This window comes from Labeo rohita, chromosome 4 (genome assembly GCF_022985175.1).
Source record: "Labeo rohita strain BAU-BD-2019 chromosome 4, IGBB_LRoh.1.0, whole genome shotgun sequence".
NCBI classification, from domain to species: Eukaryota; Metazoa; Chordata; class Actinopteri; order Cypriniformes; family Cyprinidae; genus Labeo; species Labeo rohita.
The window spans coordinates 19,670,671-19,690,944 of record NC_066872.1 but is presented as its reverse complement, the minus strand read 5'-3'; the positions used below and the strand labels follow the sequence as shown (position 1 = coordinate 19,690,944).

At 41.9% G+C, this 20,274-nt stretch overlaps 1 protein-coding gene across 2 annotated transcripts in view; it reads left to right on the top strand.

Annotated features, from left to right (window-relative positions):
• Window positions 1-20,274, top strand: part of LOC127164163 (protein NLRC3) — a 77,087-nt gene that overhangs the window by 42,666 nt on the left and 14,147 nt on the right. For both annotated transcript variants that reach the window (XM_051107938.1, XM_051107937.1), the window contains exon 7: window positions 9,317-9,490. In XM_051107938.1, the coding sequence (XP_050963895.1) occupies window positions 9,317-9,490 (174 nt within the window). The remainder of the gene's footprint in view (window positions 1-9,316; window positions 9,491-20,274) is intronic.

The window sequence follows — 20,274 nt, the reverse complement described above, 5'->3', positions numbered from 1 at the left end:
TGAAAAGAGCCACCTGAGTGAAACCATCAGTGCTGTCTAAAGCTTATACTAAACCTCTGTTTGTTTAGTTAAATGTACGATACTTGCATTGCCTTGGTCGTTGAACAAGTGTCCAAATGCAGTCTCAGGTGAAAGTCTTGATGGTTTAGAGCAGTGGTGGTTTTGGAATTGCAATCACGTTCTTCTGGGTCTGAAGAGTGATGAACTCCAAAGATGTTCTGACTCGATGGTGACTGGGAGTTTCTTCCCATGTGAAAAGTGAAGAAGAACCAAGAGCTGAGAGGGACAAGGCCGCAAGGCCTGGCGCGTGCTTAGGGAAGTCCTGAAGAGTTCTAGCTCATCTTCTTAGGTTCTAAAAGAACGTCTGGCTGACTGAGGCGAGTCATGAAGAGTTCTAGCTCATCTTCTTAGGTTCTAAAAGAACGTCTGGCTGACTGGGGCGAGTCATGAAGATGAATTCCTGGGTTGAGTGAAAATGTCTGGCTCTTTGTGGTCGAGAGCCACAGCTCTGCATTTTCATGGCCATTATCACAAGCTTGTCTGTGTGCTGGTATGGAAACGATAGAATTCTCTCGTTTAAATATTCAAGGGTGAAGTATTTGCGACGGATCATCTCTCCGATACACCGGGCGAGCTCTACGGGCACAGTGCCCTCAAAAAGATCGTGGAGGGCAACAGATGGAAAGCCAGTGACAGTATGAAAATGCTCTAGATGCTGGCTCAGGACACAATCTGCCTGAACACCATTCTGACTCTGACTTTCCCCATGCATTACAGCATGCACATCACTATTATGGCTGTCTTTTATCCTAAGACTGAACTCGCCCCTTGCAACTGAAGTTGAGCTTGTGTTGCTGTGCAGAATCTGCAAAAATATTCTGCTCTAAAAGACTTTGAAAAGCCTGCCAAATCATGGGCTGCAAGATTGTCAGACACAATCTATTAGAGATAGTCCGTTAACCAACTGACCATACAGTGGTGTAATCCAGCATTTTCTAACTTATAGTAATACAGGCTGGATAGTGTTAAATGCACTAGAAAAAAAAAAATATATATATATTCTAACAGCGTTACCTTAAGTTCCCTTTCGAGAGAACATCGAATTGCGTCCTCCAGAGGTCGCTATGGGGAACGCCTCAGCATGACCAGTGTCCTGAAGCATACATCTAAACATGACAATAACATTGGCCAGCTGTGTGTCTGTGGTAAAGAGCAAGCGTGTTTAGCTCTTGTGGGAGCTGAATACATGCTGCATGTTGCGGTTGTAGTGTAATTTTCTGCCCTTTGCCTGCGATTCGTGGTTCATAGGGCAGTTCATGGAAAGGACCTGATGGGATATTTTTTCCCTTTCAGTAATTTCCTAATGAACTATAGGATGTGGATAATCGCATTATATGCCCTTTCTCTCCATGCTCAAGTGTTGGCTTGCGAGCCTCCTTGATTCTTATGGAGCACCTCTCCTCCTAAACTCAAGATGGCGGCGCGGTCAGATGCAGCGGCTACTCTGGGTCCCAACGACGGTGCTTATATGTCTTTTAACCCTTTAGGCGCCAGGGTTTTTTTTGAAAAATGCTGAATTTTGACATTAAGATTTCAAAAGCTTGTGGCTTGAAAAGGGCTTAAAGATAGAGGTCTACTGTAAATTAGAAAAATGTTGGGCATGACCAAAAGTTTATGTGGGGTGTAAATATACTAATCTAATTTGCATATTATGACGTCATGGGGGTCGGCCATCTTGAATTTCACAATATTTAGGAAATAGTAGATATTGAATTGATGTTTAAACTTATTTGCATGTTTTGTTTTGTTTTGTTTTTTTGTCTTTTTATCCTCATTCCAAATTATCAGAAAAGAGGAAACCAACAATAACGCAGGAGAAAGTACAAAATTATTACTATATTACTATACTAGTAGTAAAACGTATGTGAACAGTAGCCTACTTTTTGATCAGGTCATCAGTAATATTCAGGAAATAATAGATATTGAATGGATGTTTGAACTTATTTGCATGTGATTCTTTTGGTCTTTTTATCCTCTTTCCAAATTATCAGAAAAGGGGAAACCATTTGAACTTATTTGCATGTGTTTTTTTTTTTTGTCTTTTTTGTCTTTTTATCCTCATTCCAAGTTATCAAAAAAGAGGAAACCAACAATAAAACAGGAGAAAGTACTACATTATTACTATATTACTATAATATACAGTAGTAAAACGCGTGATCCAGATCACCCCGCTGCCTCTACCACATCTCCCGGCTCTTGCACGCACAGCGCGGCCACTCCCACCTCCGTGGGGTGCTGATCCAGCGCCGCTGAATCCAGAGAGCTACTGCTACTTCCAGCCCCACGTTCACCCCTGCCACCCCCTTCCCCGTTGGGCAAAGGGTCGAAATGATTGCTTTTTTTGTGCTTCATGAACACTTTCGCCTTGACGGCAACACCATTGCGCTGTAAAGATGTACCGGGAGATGCGCGATCATTAGACGACCGATCGTCATTTCCAAAAGGCAAATATTCCCCTTTAGAGTCAGAATCGGCGAATAACATGTGCAACACATCCTTACAGTACAACTTTTTACTTTTCATTTGGCAATTTTCTCTCACAAATCTCACAATTCACTTGCACGCTATGAACTGAACTGCTTCCGCATCAGAGATACGATAGCTAACTTGCTTTGCTATTTCTTCAAACATGTTGAATAGGAACATGACGTAATTTTGGTCTAGAATCAAAGTACTACATGTCTGCCATCTAGTGGTAGGGAATACAAATGAGATATTACACCATATTAGAAACTACAGTCTGTTTTAATGAGTATGACGTCTTGTCACAATTTTGCGACTTTTGTGCTTAGAGGGTTAATGTCGTCCGTTCGTCTCCAAACAGTGTAAATGTACCGCTAAATCATGGGGAAAGCACTCCAAAACAGATTTACGATGTATAATAAATATACTGGACGAAATTCAGCTCAGTCGGTCCACAGAGCACGAGGCAAGGGATTGTTGTGTGTTTGTTTTCACTGAAACATGGCTAAACGACAAAACCCCGGACTCACATTCAACTGCATGGGCTAACCTGCTGCCGAGCGGACAGAGATTCATCGCTGTCTGGTAAGACTGGCGGGAGAGGCTTGTGTGTGTATATCAACAAGGAATGGTGTAACAACGCTGCTGTAGTGACAAAACACTATTCATCGCTGGTGGAGTTTATGTTTGTGAAGTGTCTGCCGCAGGAGTTCTCGGCTATTGTGATTGTTGCGGTTTACATCCCGCCGTGTGCAATGCTAAGGACGCGCTTCGCGAGCTGTACAGCGCCATCAGCGAACAACAAACAAATAACCCCGACGGCTTTTTCATCATTGCCGGTGACTTTAATCACGCAAACTTAAAGTCTGTTTTGCCAAAGTTCTACCAACACGTGAACTTTGCAACAAGGGGAAAAAACATACTGGACTAATCTGCCCTGCCCCCACCTGGGGTACTCTGACCACATCTCTGTTATGCTAATCCCAGCATACAGAAACTCCTCACATCTCCAAACGACCAGGTACTCTGTCTTTCTCCAGCCGACGTAAGGAAGACCCTATAAACCCAGGATAAACCCACGAAAGGCTGCGGGCCCTGACAACATACTTGGCCGTGCACTAAGAGACTGTGCTGCGCAGCTGACGGATGTCCTAACAGACATCTTTAACTCCTCGCTGAGCCAGGCAGTCGTCCCCACGTGTCTCAAATCCACATCCATAATTCCAGTTCCAAAGAAGTCACCTGTGTCCTGTCTGTATGACTATCGTCCCATAGCACTGACCCCAATCATGATGAAGTGCTTTGAGAGGTTAGTCATGCATCACATCAAGTCCAGTCTCCCAAACACGCTGGACCCATTCCAGTTTGCATACCGTCCAAACCGCTCCACGGATGATGCAATATCCAGCACTCTCCACCTAGCTCTCACTCACCTGGAACAGAAAGACTCTTATGTTAGAGTGCTGTTCATTGACTTCAGCTCAGCATTCAACACAATAATCCCTCAGCAGCTCATCCACAAACTAAACCTGCTGGGCATAAACGCCTCCCTCTGTAATTGGATCCTAGACTTCTTAACTGGCAGACCCCAGTCAGTCCGTGTCGGCCGCAACACCTCCAGCACTACCACACTGAGCACAGGTGCCCCACAGGGCTGTGTTCTCAGCTTACTGCTCTTCACGTTGCTGACCCACGACTGCACTGCCAAGTTCAGCTCCAACCACATCATCAAGTTTGCTGGTGACACAACGGTGGTAGGTCTCATCAGCAACAATGATGAAACACACTACAGAGAGGAAGTGGCTCAGCTGGCTAAATGGTGTGGCGCTAACAACCTGTCCCTCAATGTGGGTAAGACAAAAGAGGTTGTGATGGACTTCAGAAGAAACTCTGTTGACCACCCCCCCACTGACCATCGGCAGCTCAACTGTGGAGAGAGTCAGCAGCACTAAATTCCTGGGGGTGCACATTACAGAGGATCTCACCTGGACCACCAACGTCACGTCGCTCAACAAGACCAGCTGCATCACTGTCTGGTACGGGAACTGCAGTGCTGCTGACCGTGAGACCCTACAGCGGACAGTGAACACAGCTGCAAAGATCATCTGTGCCCCTCTCCCCTCCATCCTGGACATTTTCCTTGCACGATAGTCCAGGAAGGCCTCCAGCATCATGAAGGACCCCACCCATCCCTCCCACAATCCAGCTCCTGCCATCAGGTAAAAGGTACCGGAGTATCAAAGCTCGCTCTGTCAGATTTCTCAACAGTTTCTTCCCCCAGGCTGTGAGAGTCCTTAACTCCAATCTCCCTGTCCCCCTCTGAAACCATGAAAACCTCAGCCTCCTCCCTCCAATTTATTAAAACTGCTGACAATCTTTCAAAGTGCAATTCTGAGTGTGTTACACACAGGTGAGTGGGCTATACAAACCACTTGTAGTAACACACTTACGTACATTAGACACTTTCTATAAACACTTGCTGCTACAAAGACTCAATAGGATTATATGTTTATTTGTGCATTGCACTATGCGCTGCTTCCCTCAAAATCTCTCTTCTGCACAATTTAATGCACAAAAATATCTCTTTTGCACAATTTCATGTACAAATGTCTCTTTTGTAAAATGTCATGTACAGTACCTATGTAAAGTTTTTGTTGTCTCAGTCTTGTATGTCTAGTCAACTATTTATTATAGTTATAGTATTTATAGTATATGTATAGTCAAATGGTTAACCGTTGTGTAAGTCTGTAATTGCTTTTCTTATTCGTGTTTAACTAATATGTAGCACCGTGGTCCTGTGAGACACGACATCTCGTTCTACTAAATGTCCACACATGTAGCAGAATGACAATAAAGCTTGACTTGACTTGACTAAAGTCAGAACCTCTCGATCTGTCGACTGATTGTGGTGATGGTCTCACACGTCTGTACTGGATACAGCCTGGATGATAGACTTCAGCCTCATGCTTTCTGGATCATGCGGCAAAGTCGCTAGGCTTCAGCGGGAACCTCCTTGGCCTTCAGGTCCCCAGTATAGCGCTGCAACCCCAGGACTCACGAGTCCTCTGCTCAGGCTGTGCTTTTATGGAGCGTATGCTTTGTGATGTGCTCCCTGACGTCCTGCCTGAGGTTTGCTTTGAGAAGCTGCCCTGGCCAAGATGCACTACTCATATCTCACCTTGAGGGGGTTCCTGAGATGTGAGTCATTCACTTAACCATCATGTACCATCATGTGAGCTCCTCCTGCTGAGGTGTTAAGGGGCTCCACTCCTTAACTCCATACTGCCCTTACAGTTGAACCAATGAATCGTCTCTCCATGGAGTACACTGCTTTCAGTGCTACCCTCACTCTAGAGGGTCACCTATGAGCACCCTGCTCCTAAAACTGAGCGTTTGAGTTCCCTCTCATTCTGAGAGCTGAGTTCTTCACTCACCAGAGTTCTGTGAGTCAGCAACCTCAGGCCTCTCTCTGCCTCCCTGTTAGGTTGCTCCCTCGCTTCATGATCGAGCTAGCATTGCTCCCTTCACCATAGAGGGTCACTTATGAGCATGCTGCTCCCTTCTGAGTTGATTTTCTGCTCCCCAGACCTCTGGAAGTCAGCAACCTTAGTCTGTTAGGCCACTCTCTGCCTCCCTGTTAGGTTGCTCTCTGGGTGGTTAAGCTTTGCAGTGCTCCCCTCACCCTAGAGGGTCACCTATGAGCACACCAAAATTGAGCATCTGAGTTCCTCTCCTATTTTGAGAGCTGAGCCTCCGCCCTCTAGAGCTCTGGTTAGCAGTCATGCCACGTTGTTGGGCCACCTTCTGCCTCCCTGGTAGGTTGCCTCATGGTTGAGTTAGCATTGCTCCCCTCTCCATGGAGGGTCACTTTGAGCATGCTGCTTCCTTTTGAGCGTCAGAGTTTCCCTCTCATCCTGAGAGTTGAATTCTCTGCTCTGTGGGATCCACCAGCCTGGCCAAGGGGTCAGGTTCTTTCTCCACCCTCCCCCTTAGGCTGCTCTCATGGTGTGTTCGGCAGTGCTCCCCTCACTCCGAGGGGACTTACAAACACGCTGCTTCCCCCTAAGCATTGAGTTTCCCTCTCATCCTGAGAGTTGAGCTCTCTGCTCCCCAGAGCTCTGTGAGTCAGCAACGTCAGGTAGTTAGGCCTCTCTCTGTCTCCCTGTTAAGTTGTTTGCTTTGCTGGATGAGCTTATCAGTGCTCCTCACCCTAGGGGATCACCTATGAGCATGCTGTCCCCCTTCTGAGCACCTGGGTTTCTCTCTTATCCTGAAGAGTTGAATTCCCTGCTCTGTGGGCTCCACAGCAATGTCAGGGGGTCTGGCCTTATCCAGCCTTCCCCCTAGACTGGTCCCTAGACCCTAGACCATATGCTTCAGGACACCGGTCACGCCGAGGCGTTCCCCATAGCAACCTCTAGAGAATCTTCTCAGGGAACCATGGTTACATACGTAACCTGAGATGTTTATAAATGACTTAAAGACTTATATAAAAGATAAATAATTGCATAATCAACTCCAACACCAGTTTTATAAGCGAACAGCAGTTTATCATTAACAGCACACAAAAGCTTCTTAATATAATTTAAGACCATCCTCTCCCAAAACCTACATCATCTGAGCCGTTAGAGATATTGGTCTGTAGTGTGAAAACTCAGTGGGATTAGTTTTCTTAGGAACTGGTACTACACATGATGTCTTCCATAAAACAGGTACAGTTTCCAAGTGCAAGCTCAAATTAAAAATATAATGAATCACCCAACAGATTTGATCAGCACAGGCTTTAAGAACTCTAGCACTAATACCGTCAGGGCCAGATGATTTCTTCTTTTTAATTCTCCTAAACCCACTTCTTACTTGTTCCACTGGTACAACAAACTTAGGAACAGACTCATAAGTGGGAAAATAAGTAGATCTCAAAACTGAAGGAGAATCTAAATAGGAATTCTGCCATATACAATCTGATAGGGAAGATTTTAAAACACTAGATCCTCCATCAAATCTATTGAAAAATATATTCATTTCATCCACCCACGTCTGTCCACCAGAGGCGGTATATCCCTGTACACTATTTCCATTACCAGACATCCTGTTTAAATCACTCCATACCTCTCACATTCTTCTGTTGTAACTTTTGTTCCACTTTTAATTTATAACACTCCTTCCCCTCTTCAATTTTAACTTTTAATAATTTCTGTACCCGCTTCAGCTGCTCTCTGTCACCCACTAAAAAGGCCCTCTTTTTTTCCATTTAATAACACCTTTAACTCAGGGGTAACCCATGGCTTGTTATTTGAGTAATATTTAACCTTTTTGGTGGGTATTGTGTTATCAACACAAGAGTTATGTAGTCTGTAATACACTCTGTTAAACCATCAATGTCCTTGTCATGCAATTTACATAGGAAGTCCCAATCCGTAGTCTCAAAACAATCCATTAATGCGTCATAGACCGAATCAGACCATACTTTAACTGTTCTAATTGTTGGTGGCTGCTTCCTCACTAGCGGAACATAAACAGATTATGGTCCGATCATCCGAAGGAGGAAGCGGTGAACAACCATAGGCATTTTTCACATTTGCATATAAGAAGAGTTTTATAGTCTCTCGTATCACAGTCCACATACTAAGTGAACGTGGGGGGAGTATTTCGTAAAGAAACTTGATTAAAATCCCTCGAAATAATAATAAGTGCTTGAGGATATTTTGACTGCATCCTGGCTGTAATAGTGTTGATATGCTCACATGCATTACTCACACTGGCAGAGGGAGGAATATACACCGTTATAGAGATCACATAAGAAAATTCTCTAGGCAAACAGTATAGCCCCATTCCCACAGCCAATAATTCAATATCCTTGTTACAGAGATTTTCTTTTACCGTGATGTGACCTGGGCAGCACCAGCATTCATTAACAAATAGTACCAGTCCACCTCCTTTACTCTACAGCGTACCTGTCCACGCATACTAAATGAAAGCAATCCAATGTAACAGCTGAGTCCGGTGTTCTCTCATTCAACCAAGTCTCAGTGTAAAACATAAAACTGCACTCACAACTCCCATTGCATCCTTGCAATCGGCGTTAGATCCTCCATCTTGTTCCCTAGCGATCGAACGTTTCCCATTATAATAGCAGGTAACGATGGCTTGTATTGTCTTTTTTTTAAATCGGCGTTTCACTCCAGCTTTGCACTTCCTGATGCTCTCAAACCTGGAGCTGCACATGATCACAGTCCTCAAACATTGATAAACAGAATTTAAATATAACAAATACAAGAAATTAAAAACATTCAGGGCTGCTGCAACAGGCTGCCACAAACACAGCGCCATCTTGTTTTGAGTGCTGCTGGCCCCAGGCTTGTCAAGTAAGAATTTAGTTGATTTTGTGGCACATGGCTGAAATATGGAATGGCCTTTTAACACATTGTCAACCATGAATACAAAGTTACAAGGTTCAAACACCTTGATCTCTTGAAGACTTTATGGCTGCTATTATCTGCCATCTTTATTCTTGTAGACACTTCACAACAGCCAGATGAAAGTATCTTGTCAAAATCGCACCAGCATGCATAAGTAATCAAGCACTACTTATCTGAAACCAGTGACAGAAAGACAATCTTCTTTTTTTATTTATTTAAATTAATACAAACAGGCTGCTATTGAATCCACTCTTCCTTCCCTGCATTGCTGTAATGTGTTTTATGAAGAATTGAATTACTGAAACATACATTTAAAATCTAAAGGAAGGCCATTTATTTGTTTTCAATAGTTGTTTGTTTTGTTCTTTAAACAGGTTTTGTGGATGTAATCTCACTGCTCAGTCTTGTGGGAGTTTATCAACAGTTTTACAATCCTCAAACTCTGTCCTGAGAGACCTGGACATGAGTAACAATGACCTGCAGGATTCTGGAGTGAAGCTTCTTTCTGATGGACTACAGAGTCCAAACTGTCAGCTGGAGATTCTGAGGTAAATGGTTTCAATAGGAGCACTTGTGCTCCTAATTTAAAAAGGAGCAGAGTCAAAAAGTTCAGGAGAACCTTCTGATCAGTTTTGCGAGATGATATTTGACTCCTTAAAGTGATTTACAGGGGCTTATTTATATCTTTGTAATAGCGTGTCACATTTTATAGCAAATTCAAAGTTTTGTAAGCTTCATCAAAATTTCTAATTAAAACAGTAGAATAAAAAGCATAAGTTACCAGTCAAATGAAATCTTACCTTAGACCTGCCTTGAATGAGCAGTAACAGTCCAATGTTTCGATGCCAGAACAGGAGGGTAGACAATGGAAGTAGTAATGAACATAGTGGTTGTCATTTACTTTTTTTGTGAAGGGAATGCACCTCCCGATCTAAACAAATGCATCCATGTTCGTGCAAATCATTCGTAATCCAGCTTCACTTACAGCAGAAGTGAGTATAAGGTTTTTTTTATGAATCTTTGCAGTCGATTTTTATGAATCTTAAACAGGCTCATCACTCCACAGAGAGAAGAGAGGGGCGGGGTAAGCAGAGCTCATTAAAATTTAAAGCAACATTGACCAGAACAGGTTGATATTTGAGCTGGTGTTTTTTACACTACCATTGAGAAATTTTAACCAAAGCATGTTATAGACTTTTCATTAAGACCCTAAAGAATCATATGAAATTGTGGAAAATGGGCATCTGATGACCCCTTTAATTTGCACTATAGAGGTGGCAAAGACGAACACAAAAATGGCATGTAGGTGTGTTTACAGATATTTAATGAGGCTCAAAGGTGACATGAGTCTTTAGCCATGCAATGCAGAGAGCCGCTTCTGGGGCACTTCAGAAAGTAGCCAGTAAGTTACTGTAATTAGAATTTACAGTAGCAAACTGTATTTCATTTACAGTTGCAAACTGTAGCTGTTTTACAGCCAAATACTATTTAAAAAGTCAAATTTATCAGTATACTACTGTAATTTATTCATGTTAATATAGATTTCAGTAGATTTTATAATTTTATATTGAATTCATTTGAATTTATTTTATTTTTACTCTACATAGGTACTACTGACATTCAATTAAAACATACACAATAATCGCAAAATATCAAATACTTTATTTAAAACAATGCATGTATAACACTTAAAAATACAGTCTTAAACTGCTGGAACAGTGCATCTTCACCATTCCCCTGTCTTAGGACGTTTTGCAGTGCATTATGTTGTATCCTCTGGATTTATCCTCACGAAGAATCTACAGGCAACAGAAACATAATGGAGAAAAAGACATGCAGCCAAAGAATACACAGCCATCTGCAAAACCCAGGTGCTGCTCCAAAATGTGGCCACCACCTTTGCTCACCATCCACTTTGTTAGTGACAAATGTCTTCTCTGAAAAACAAGTAGAAGAAATGGCACACTTTTAAAAGGCAAAACCCACACAGAATACACAAATATCTTAAAACCATAGTTGTTCTCTTACCATGAACTATCAGTCTCAGTGTGGTTGGCATGCTCGTCTTTCTTGATGGTTCATTACAGTTGCCTTTAAAACACAAACACAACAAAATGCAGTAAATCTTAAATTCCATTAATAATTATAACAAACTAATTCTAAAACTAGAAAGGCAGCTAACAGTTAGCTATATAACTTGTCTAACCTTGCTAACATATGATTTTTTTCCCAGTAGGCTACTAGCCAACATTATACTAACACCTGAACAAAATTTCACATTAGTTAATCTAATGTTAATATAAGATAAGCATTGCTCATTGAAAATTATTTTAATTCAGTAACTTAATTCAATAAGCTGACAAAAGCCGTTTGAAACGACAGTGCAGTTTACTCTAGTAAAGTTTGTAACTGCCATGTTGACGGGTAAATGTTACTAGGTTAAACTGGTGTGCAAAAATCTGACAAACACTCAGACAAACGTATATATATTTTTACCTTACTTGCTGGTCTTAATCTCTCGTAAATTGCATCGACACACAGCGTAGATGTTCTCCGTAACTCTTCGCTCTCGCGGGTTCATCCCCGGGCAAATGCCACAACGCTGCCCGCTTCTTCAGCGTCTTCCTCGGACACGAGTTGTGCGGCGCAGCACGACTCGACAAAAGAAGACAATATAGAACCCATTAACTATACAATATACAGTGGATGCTTACAGTAAAGTAATGTCCCGGTATATATCTGACTTACAGATGTACTTCAAGCGCTCGCGCTGTGTCTGACATGAAGGACAAACGGATTTTCCAGTCATTACAAGCGATGCAACACATCCAGTCTAGTCCGTCCCAAGCTGTTGCGGCATTGTAGACACGGTGTAGGGCAAATCGTGTAAATCCAAATATAATAAATGAGGAAAATAAAACGACCTCAATAGAACGCCGCTAATGAGGCTGTTACAGCAAATACAGTAGTATACAATTTAAAAAAATACAGAAAGTCTCTGTATTTGGGGTCTGACATCACATTCCCATAATGCAATGGTTATTACAGTTAATTACTGCAAAGGGAATTTGCAGTATTATACTGGGTGATATACAGTTAATAACTATAGAAATTACAGAAATGTCTAACAGTGTAGGCTAGTCAGTAATGTTGTTCTTTGATAACGTAATAAATGTTCTTGTAATGTGGGGTTTGGGGTTTTGTTCACGTTCATGTTTTCATGTCTTTTATTTTGAAGTTTTGCTATGTTCCTTGTTTGTGTATTGCTTCCCTTGTATTCCTGCCATTGGTTCCTCTGTTCAATGTGTCATGTTCTGATTGGTTGTTTTAGTCTGTTTGCTTATTGGTTTGTTCATGTCATGTGACCCGTATTGTTTGATATAAGTAGCCCTCATGTTCCCATTGTCCCTTGTCGTGTATTGAAGTATATTTCTGCTGTTGGTGAGTTCTGTTCCTTGTTTATGCCTGTGTTCATGCCATGCCACGTCTGTTCAAGTCAAGTTTGTCAAGTCAAGTCAAGTCGTTATTGGATTATTGTTCGTTTGGATTTACACTTTCTACAATAAACTGCACTTGGGTTCATCTCAACTCACCGCCTCAGTTGGACATTCATTACAGAATACACAACCGCTAATATGAACCCAGCAGTATCTAGTCTCCTCTGCCTTCGTCAAGGCGACAGGGCGATAGAGGAGTATGTGGAGGACTTCTGTGGACTTTATGACGTGGTGGGTTTTAATGACATTGCATTGAAAGACATTTTTCGCAATGGGTTAAACAATCCCATTCGTGCTTGGCTACCTGAAGGGAAGATTCAATGGTCACTGGAGAGATATATTGATCATGCACTGCTCTTAAGTGGATCCTCGTATACTGTTGGGATTGTGGATGAGGGACCCCGCAATCCTGCAGTAACCACCAAGCCACAGCCTGCTCACATCATGTCTGTCAAGCCAAGGCCCGCTCACGCCACGTCTGCCACTCCAAGGCCCGTTCACGTCATGTCTTCCGCTCCAGGGCCTGCCCACACCATGCCTGCTGCTCCAGAGTCTGCATCTGTCATGGCCGCCATCCCGGAGCCAGTCCACAAGATGGCCGCCATCCCGAGGCCGGTCCACAAGATGGCCGCCATCCTGGAGCCAGTCCACAAGATGGCCGCCATCCCCGAGCCTGTTCACAAGATGGCCGCCTTCCCAGAGCCAGTCCACAAGATGGCCGCCATCCCAGAGCCAGTCCACAAGATGGCCACCAGCCCAAAGCCAATTCACAAGATGACCAATCCTCTGATATCAAGTCAAGTAACAGCTGTGTTTCCTGAGCCACGTCAAGTCACAGCCGTTATCCAGGAGTCAAGCCACGTCACAGCTGTTCTCCATGAATCAAGCCAAGTTACAGCTGTTGTTCTTGAATCAAGTCAAGTTACAGCTGGATTGTCGATGAAAAAGCCAAACCACAGCTGATCTCCATGAGCCAAGCCAAGAAACAGCAGATCTTCATGAACCAAGTCTAGTTGCTGCTGATCTCCTCGAGCCAAGTCAAGTCACCCCAGAGTCCCCGGCCAAGATGGCCGCCACGCCAGAGTCCCCGGCCAAGATGGCCGCCACGCCAGAGTCTTGTCACGTCACGGCTCTTGTCAAAATTTTCCCAGAGGATTTCTTGGGGGGGGCATAGTACCCAAGCTCCTGCTGATGCAGAGCTTGGGCCAAGACTGAAAAAACTAATGGCCGTCGCCGTTTTGAGCATGTGGGCTGCACACTGCACTCCAGAGGCCTCGTTTTCTCCAGAGGCCTCGTCTGATCTCCCAGAGCCATGCCATGTCTCGCCTGACCTTCCAGAGCCACGTCATGTCATGACTGCCAATGTGATGGCGGTCACCATTTTGAGTGTGTGGGCTGCACACTATGCATCAGAGGCCTCATCTGTCCACGAGTCTGCATCAGAGGCCTCGTCTGACCACGAGTCTGTGCCAGTGCCCCTGGAGGTGGCAGCTCAGGCTGCAGAACCTCCTAAAGGGGCGGCGTTCCACTGTGGACTCTCTGCCTGTCCTGTCACAGCCATGAAGGCCTTCCATGGATTCACTGCCTCTACTGTCACGAAGGCTGTTCCAGTCCTGCCTGATCCACTTTGGTGGATTCTGGTAGTACTCCTGTCTGCTCTGCCTGCCCCGCCATGGCTTCCTGCTCTGCCTGCCCCGCCATGGCTTCATTCTCTGCCTGCCCCACCATGGTGGACTTCTGCTCCATGGCTTCACTGTCTGCTACTGCCTCATGGTCCAGGCCCACCATGGTACCACAGTCTGCCACTGCTTCAGGGCCCATGTCCTTCACTGCTCCACGACCTGCCACAGTTCCACAGCCCAGGTCCTCCATTGTTTCACCGTCTGCCACTGCTCCACGATCCAGGCCGACCTCTGCTCCACAGCCAAGACCTGCCTCTGCTTCACGGCCCAGGACCGCCACTGCATCATGGCTCATTGTCTTGTCCTTTGCGTCATGGTCCTGGTCAGGATCCTGATCCTGTTCCCCTGCACGGGCCTGGCCCTCCGTCCCTCCCCCTGTTTGCCTCAGCTCCACCCTCCTGGACTTTTGGGTTTGGGTTTTGTATTGGGCGTCTGGAGCCGCCCTTAGAGGGGGGGACATGTAATGTGGGGTTTGGGGTTTTGTTCACGTTAATGTTTTCATGTCTTTTATTTTGAAGTTTTGCTATGTTTATTTACACTTTCTACAATAAACTGCACTTGGGTTCATCTCAACTCACCGCCTCAGTTGGACATTCATTACAGTTCTTTGCTCGTTTTCTGTAGCTGCTTTTAGAATAACTAAGGAAATGTAAGCATTAGTAACTTACAATGTTTCTATTAAATTGTTATCCTATTTAGCCTTAAGCGGTTTTTACACCGAACGTGGAAAGTGGCAAAAGTTCAACTATTTTGAACTTTGTGTGCAGCTTGCGTGGTTTCCATAGCATTAACTTAAAATGTTTTACCACTTAAATTTTTTTATACATAATACACAAGTATATATATATATATATATATATATATATATATAGATATATTAAAGTAAGTTATTTCTATCTTTTACTGTAGTATGTCAGTAAAAAAATATTGGTTATATTTCCAAACATTCTGTTTGCCATTAATTGTAATAATCTAGTGAGATTTTTGTTTGCACAAGGAGTCTGACAACAGCCAGTGCTCCACACTGAGATCTGATCTCACCATCATCCAGTCTGTCTCTGGAATGACATGAAGAAACAGAAAAACTAAGACAGACTAAATCCAGAAGAACTGTGGCAACATCTCTAAGATGTTTCAAGTAACCTACCTGCAAAGCTACCTGAAAAACTATGAACAAGTGCACATAGGGCAAAAGCTGCTTTAAACGCAAAGGATGGTCACATCAAATGCTGATTTATTTAAAGACTGACTTTAACTGACTTTAAACCATTTTTTAGCTGATGAAAATACTAAGACTAAGACTTTTGCACAGTAATATGTGTATATATGAAGAGTTTCGTTGCAAAACGAGATATATCCATTTTGAGAAATGTTGGTTATTTGACATTATTATTTAAGACATCAACAGTCAAGTTCATTCACAATTTTTGTACATTAAACTATTACTTGAGCTCAGTGAAGGCCAGGGACACAATATTTTTCAAATCCAGGATATTTTTTATTTAATTTTATGTCCATAAATAGTTCATAAATAAGTCAAAAACCATGCCAAAATGCAACATATTTATCTTAACATTGTCAAACATCTTAAATTGGTTAAAAAAACAATACATCATAAATATATGGAATAGTATATACAAAGATTGATTAATAATAATAAGATTCTGAGTTAGTTTTGGCCAGAACATACACAACATAACATAACTTTTTTTTTTTTTTTTGCAAAACGCTATAAACGTAGCCTACGTGACTGACAGCTCGCCTACAGTATAAACAATTAAATGGTAAACGTTTTTAGTTAGCCTATTGAATCCTCTTTTTAAAAATATATGTTTTTTGTTTTGATATTATCGTTAAATCAATGAGCAAACTCGGAGCACTTCACCGGCATTGACTCTCTTCCCAGGGGATGCTGTTAATTTCGAACCCTGGTTATATCGCACTTTGTAAAGAAACTGGTCTGGCGGATATCGCGTTTTGTGAAAAAATACATTTTATAGTAGGCCTAAAATGTACATTCTTAAATTGTATTAATGGCAGCAATTCACACATAGATTAAGGTACATCTGAACAGTGATTTCCAATAATAAAATCCAAATGTCAGAAAATGGCGTTTATCGCGTTTTGCAACCAAACTCTTCATATATATATATATATACATATATAAATTAAGCAAATAAATCCAGCACAATATACATATTGAACATGGTTTATTTTTACTTCATATAAACATTCTTAAAAGTGCATTCAATGGCTTTTCAACAGCCTTAAATTGTTTAGGACAAATGATTTCATTAAACAAATACTCAGTCAAATCAATTCATTAAACAATGTGTCAAACACTGAAAAATGCCTGTATTGTGAAAGACAGTTTAGCTTTAAACAGCAACAGACAACATGAGCACTCGTACAATACTTGTGTTGCACTAATTATTGGTCACAAAATTTAAACTTCAAACTATAAAACAGTCAAAATTCAAACAATTTTTCCCTATAAGAGAACAATATTGTTTAGAGGGATAGTTCACACAAATATGTGAATTCTGTCATCAGTTACTCGCCTTCATACCAAGCAGGTTGGAGATGGAAAAGCAATCATACAGTATTTTAAGTTCATTAATTGAACTACTAACCCTAATAGTTTCCAGCTGCATCTGTCATAAGCTTGTCAGATCATCTATGTCTTACGATATACTTCATATACTTCAATTTCAACTAAATAAGCAGCAATATATCCAAATGCTACAACTATACACATTTCCTAACGTGTTACTTACATCTGTATGAATTCCAAGTGGCATTTCCTCTGGGTATTTGTAGCTCCCATCCGCAACAGGGTGGTCATTTACTTCTTGAACGACAGCAATCTTTAACTGCTCGTCACCTTAAACAAAAAAGACATTACAAAATGACCATATACATAATGACAAGCAGGTTTGAACATACCTTATACACACAAGGATGATAACATGCAAAAGAAATCAAATTAATTTAGTAACATTACTAGCACGTTGTCTGTGAAGCGGCTGCAACCAACTTCACATTGTTGTAAAAGTCAACAGAATAAATGTCACAATAGCTATTTTCTTTTCAATACTGAACACTAATGTTAAATAAAACTGTTAATAAAACAGAATACAAACCTATGATAAGAATGCAGGTGTGCTTGAGATTCACAGTACAGCAGCAATCACGTCCTGTCATTAAAAATAACATAAAATAAACACGGAATGATTGCTGTCCCCTTAAAACATGATGCACATCTGACACACATCAGATCTACTCCCTTCTTTACAGTCAGTTAAGACTTTTTTTTTCTTTTACTCACTTTAGACCAGCGGTTCTCAATTCCAGTCCTCGCGCCCCACCCCTCTGCATATTTTGCATGTCTGTCTTAGTTAACACACCTGATTCTGATAACCAGCTCCTTAGAAGTGAGCTCTGTGCACAACTTTGTTCCGATTGACATAGTCCCTATACAGTATTCATTGTTCTCTACTCCCTGAGCAGGGGAAGTCCACTGAAGTTTACTTCACTTTAGAACATTAATTCATGGATTTGCGTCGCTACCTGCAACGTCTTCACACACGGATGAATCTTACTAGAGAAGTGTGACTTAAATGCATCTGTAAATAAATACAATTTAAATTTATTTCTTGCATGCTTTAATGACCTTTAATTGGAACATATGCGCTCACTTCAACTGGAATCATGGTGGAAAGTCCACTTCGCAGGCCACTTACATTCGAGTAAAACAAACGTAGAGATACATACGAAATATGCAGAGTGGTGGGAATTGAGAAAGTCTAAACTTATCTGGCAGAAAACTCCACAAGGAAGATGTGTGACCATATGCTGAGAATGCGTATGTTCATTTGCCAAACAAGCCAGACAGCAACTAAGTTAACATTATGTAAACTATTTTTGCGACATTTAACAACATATAATTTACCATGGAAGAGTAAAAACGGGTTTCCCAAATTCGAAAGCTGACTTTAAATGAAATTTTGACCGAGCAGCTCTCTGCGTTTTCTCTTCACTGTTTTTGCGCTGAGAAGCCACCGAGGTTCTTGTTTCTACAATGCAAAGCAAAACTATGGAAAAACACCTGTAAAAACCTAATACGGAAAATGCCGTCAAATTATTACGGTATATTGTACTGTATTTTTACGGATTTGTTTTACAGTGCATATTGCCCAACACTGTTGGAGATGTGCAGTGGCTGGCTTAGCTGAGAGCAAAATCAGGCAATAGTGTTAAGGTCAGACAATGTAAGTCACTTAATATTAACTTCTTGTTTATTGAACTGTTGTATTAAATCAATATCAGATTTGTAAACTACCTTAACCCATTTAAGCCCACCTTATCATTTTCCTTTGTAAGTATTTTTCTAGATCCATGTTTTAAGTCTCAATGACATTCAAGCAAACAACCAAATAAAGCATTTCAAGAAAAGATATTGACTTCCTGTCACATGAGGCTGGCAAACTCTCCCAAAGAAAATAAATTTTCATGTTACTAACAAGTACTTTTTGTTGACATACAACAACATGCTAATCATGCTAGTTTTGTTTTAACATTTTACTTGCGTTAACATGTTGTTAGCATAATGCTGAAATAATTAATACATTGTTAGCATGTTGTAAACATGATGCTAATGCGATTAGGGTTACTATTAATGCCTAGTACCACATAGAACCTACACTACCGTTCAAAAGTTTGGGGTCACCCAGAAAATGTTGTGTTTTCCATGAAAAGTCACACTTTTATTTACCACATGAGTTGTAAAATGAATAGAAAATATAGTAAAGACATTGACAAGATTAGAAATAATGATATTTATTTGAAATAATAATTGTTTCCTTCAAACTTTGCTTTCGTCAAAGAATCCCCCATTTGCAGCAATTACAGCATTGCAGACCTTTGGCATTCTAGCTGTTAATTTGTTGAGGTAATCCGGAGAAATTTCACCCCACACTTCTAGAAGCCCCTCCCACAAGTTGGTTTGGCTGGATGGGCACTTCTTGTGTACCATACGGTCAAGCTGCTCCCACAACAGCTCAATGGGGTTTAGATCTGGTGACTGCGCTGGCCACTCCATTACAGATAGAATACCAGCTGCCTCCTTCTTCTCTAAATAGTTCTTGCACAATTTGGAGGTGTGCTTTGGGTCATTGTCCTGTTGTAGGATGAAAATGGCTCCAATCAAGCGCTGTCCACAGGGTATGGCATGGCGTTGCAAAATGGAGTGATAGCCTTCCTTATTCAAAACCTCTTTTACCCTAAACAAATCTCCCACCTTACCAGCACCAAAGCAACCCCAGACCATCACGTTACCCCCACCTTGCTTGACAGATGGCGTCAGGCACTCTTTCAGCATCTTTTCAGTTGTTCTGCGTCTCACGAATGTTCTTCTGTGTGATCCAAACACCTCAAACTTGATTCATCCGTCCATAACACTTTTTTCCAATCTTCCTCTGTCCAATGTCTGTGTTCTTTTGCCCATATGAATCTTTTTCTTTTATTGGCCAGTCTCAGATATGGCTTTTTCTTTGCCACTCTGCCCTGAAGGCCAGCATCCCGGAGTCGCCTCTTCACTGTAGATGTTGACACTGGCGTTTTGCGGGTACTATTTAATGAAGCTGCCAGTTGAGGACCTGTAAGGCGTCTATTTCTCAAACTAGAGACTCTAATGTACTTATCTTCTTGCTCAGTTGTGCAGCGGGGCCTCCCACTTCTCTTTCTACTCTGGTTAGAGCCTGTTTGTGCTGTTCTCTGAAGGGAGTAGTACACACCGTTGTAGGAAATCTTCAGTTTCTTGGCAATTTCTCGCATGGAATAGCCTTCATTTCTAAGAACAAGAATAGACTGTCGAGTTTCACATGAAAGTTCTCTTTTTCTGGCCATTTTGAGCGTTTTATCGACCCCACAAATGTGATGCTCCAGACCTGCTCAAAGGAAGGTCAGTTTTATAGCTTCTCTAACCAGCTAAACTGTTTTCAGCTGTGCTAACATGATTGCACAAGGGTTTTCTAATCATCCATTAGTCTTCTGACACAATGAGCAAACACATTGTACCATTAGAACACTGGAGTGATAGTTGCTGGAAATGGGCCTCTATACACCTATGTAGATATTGCACCAAAAACCAGA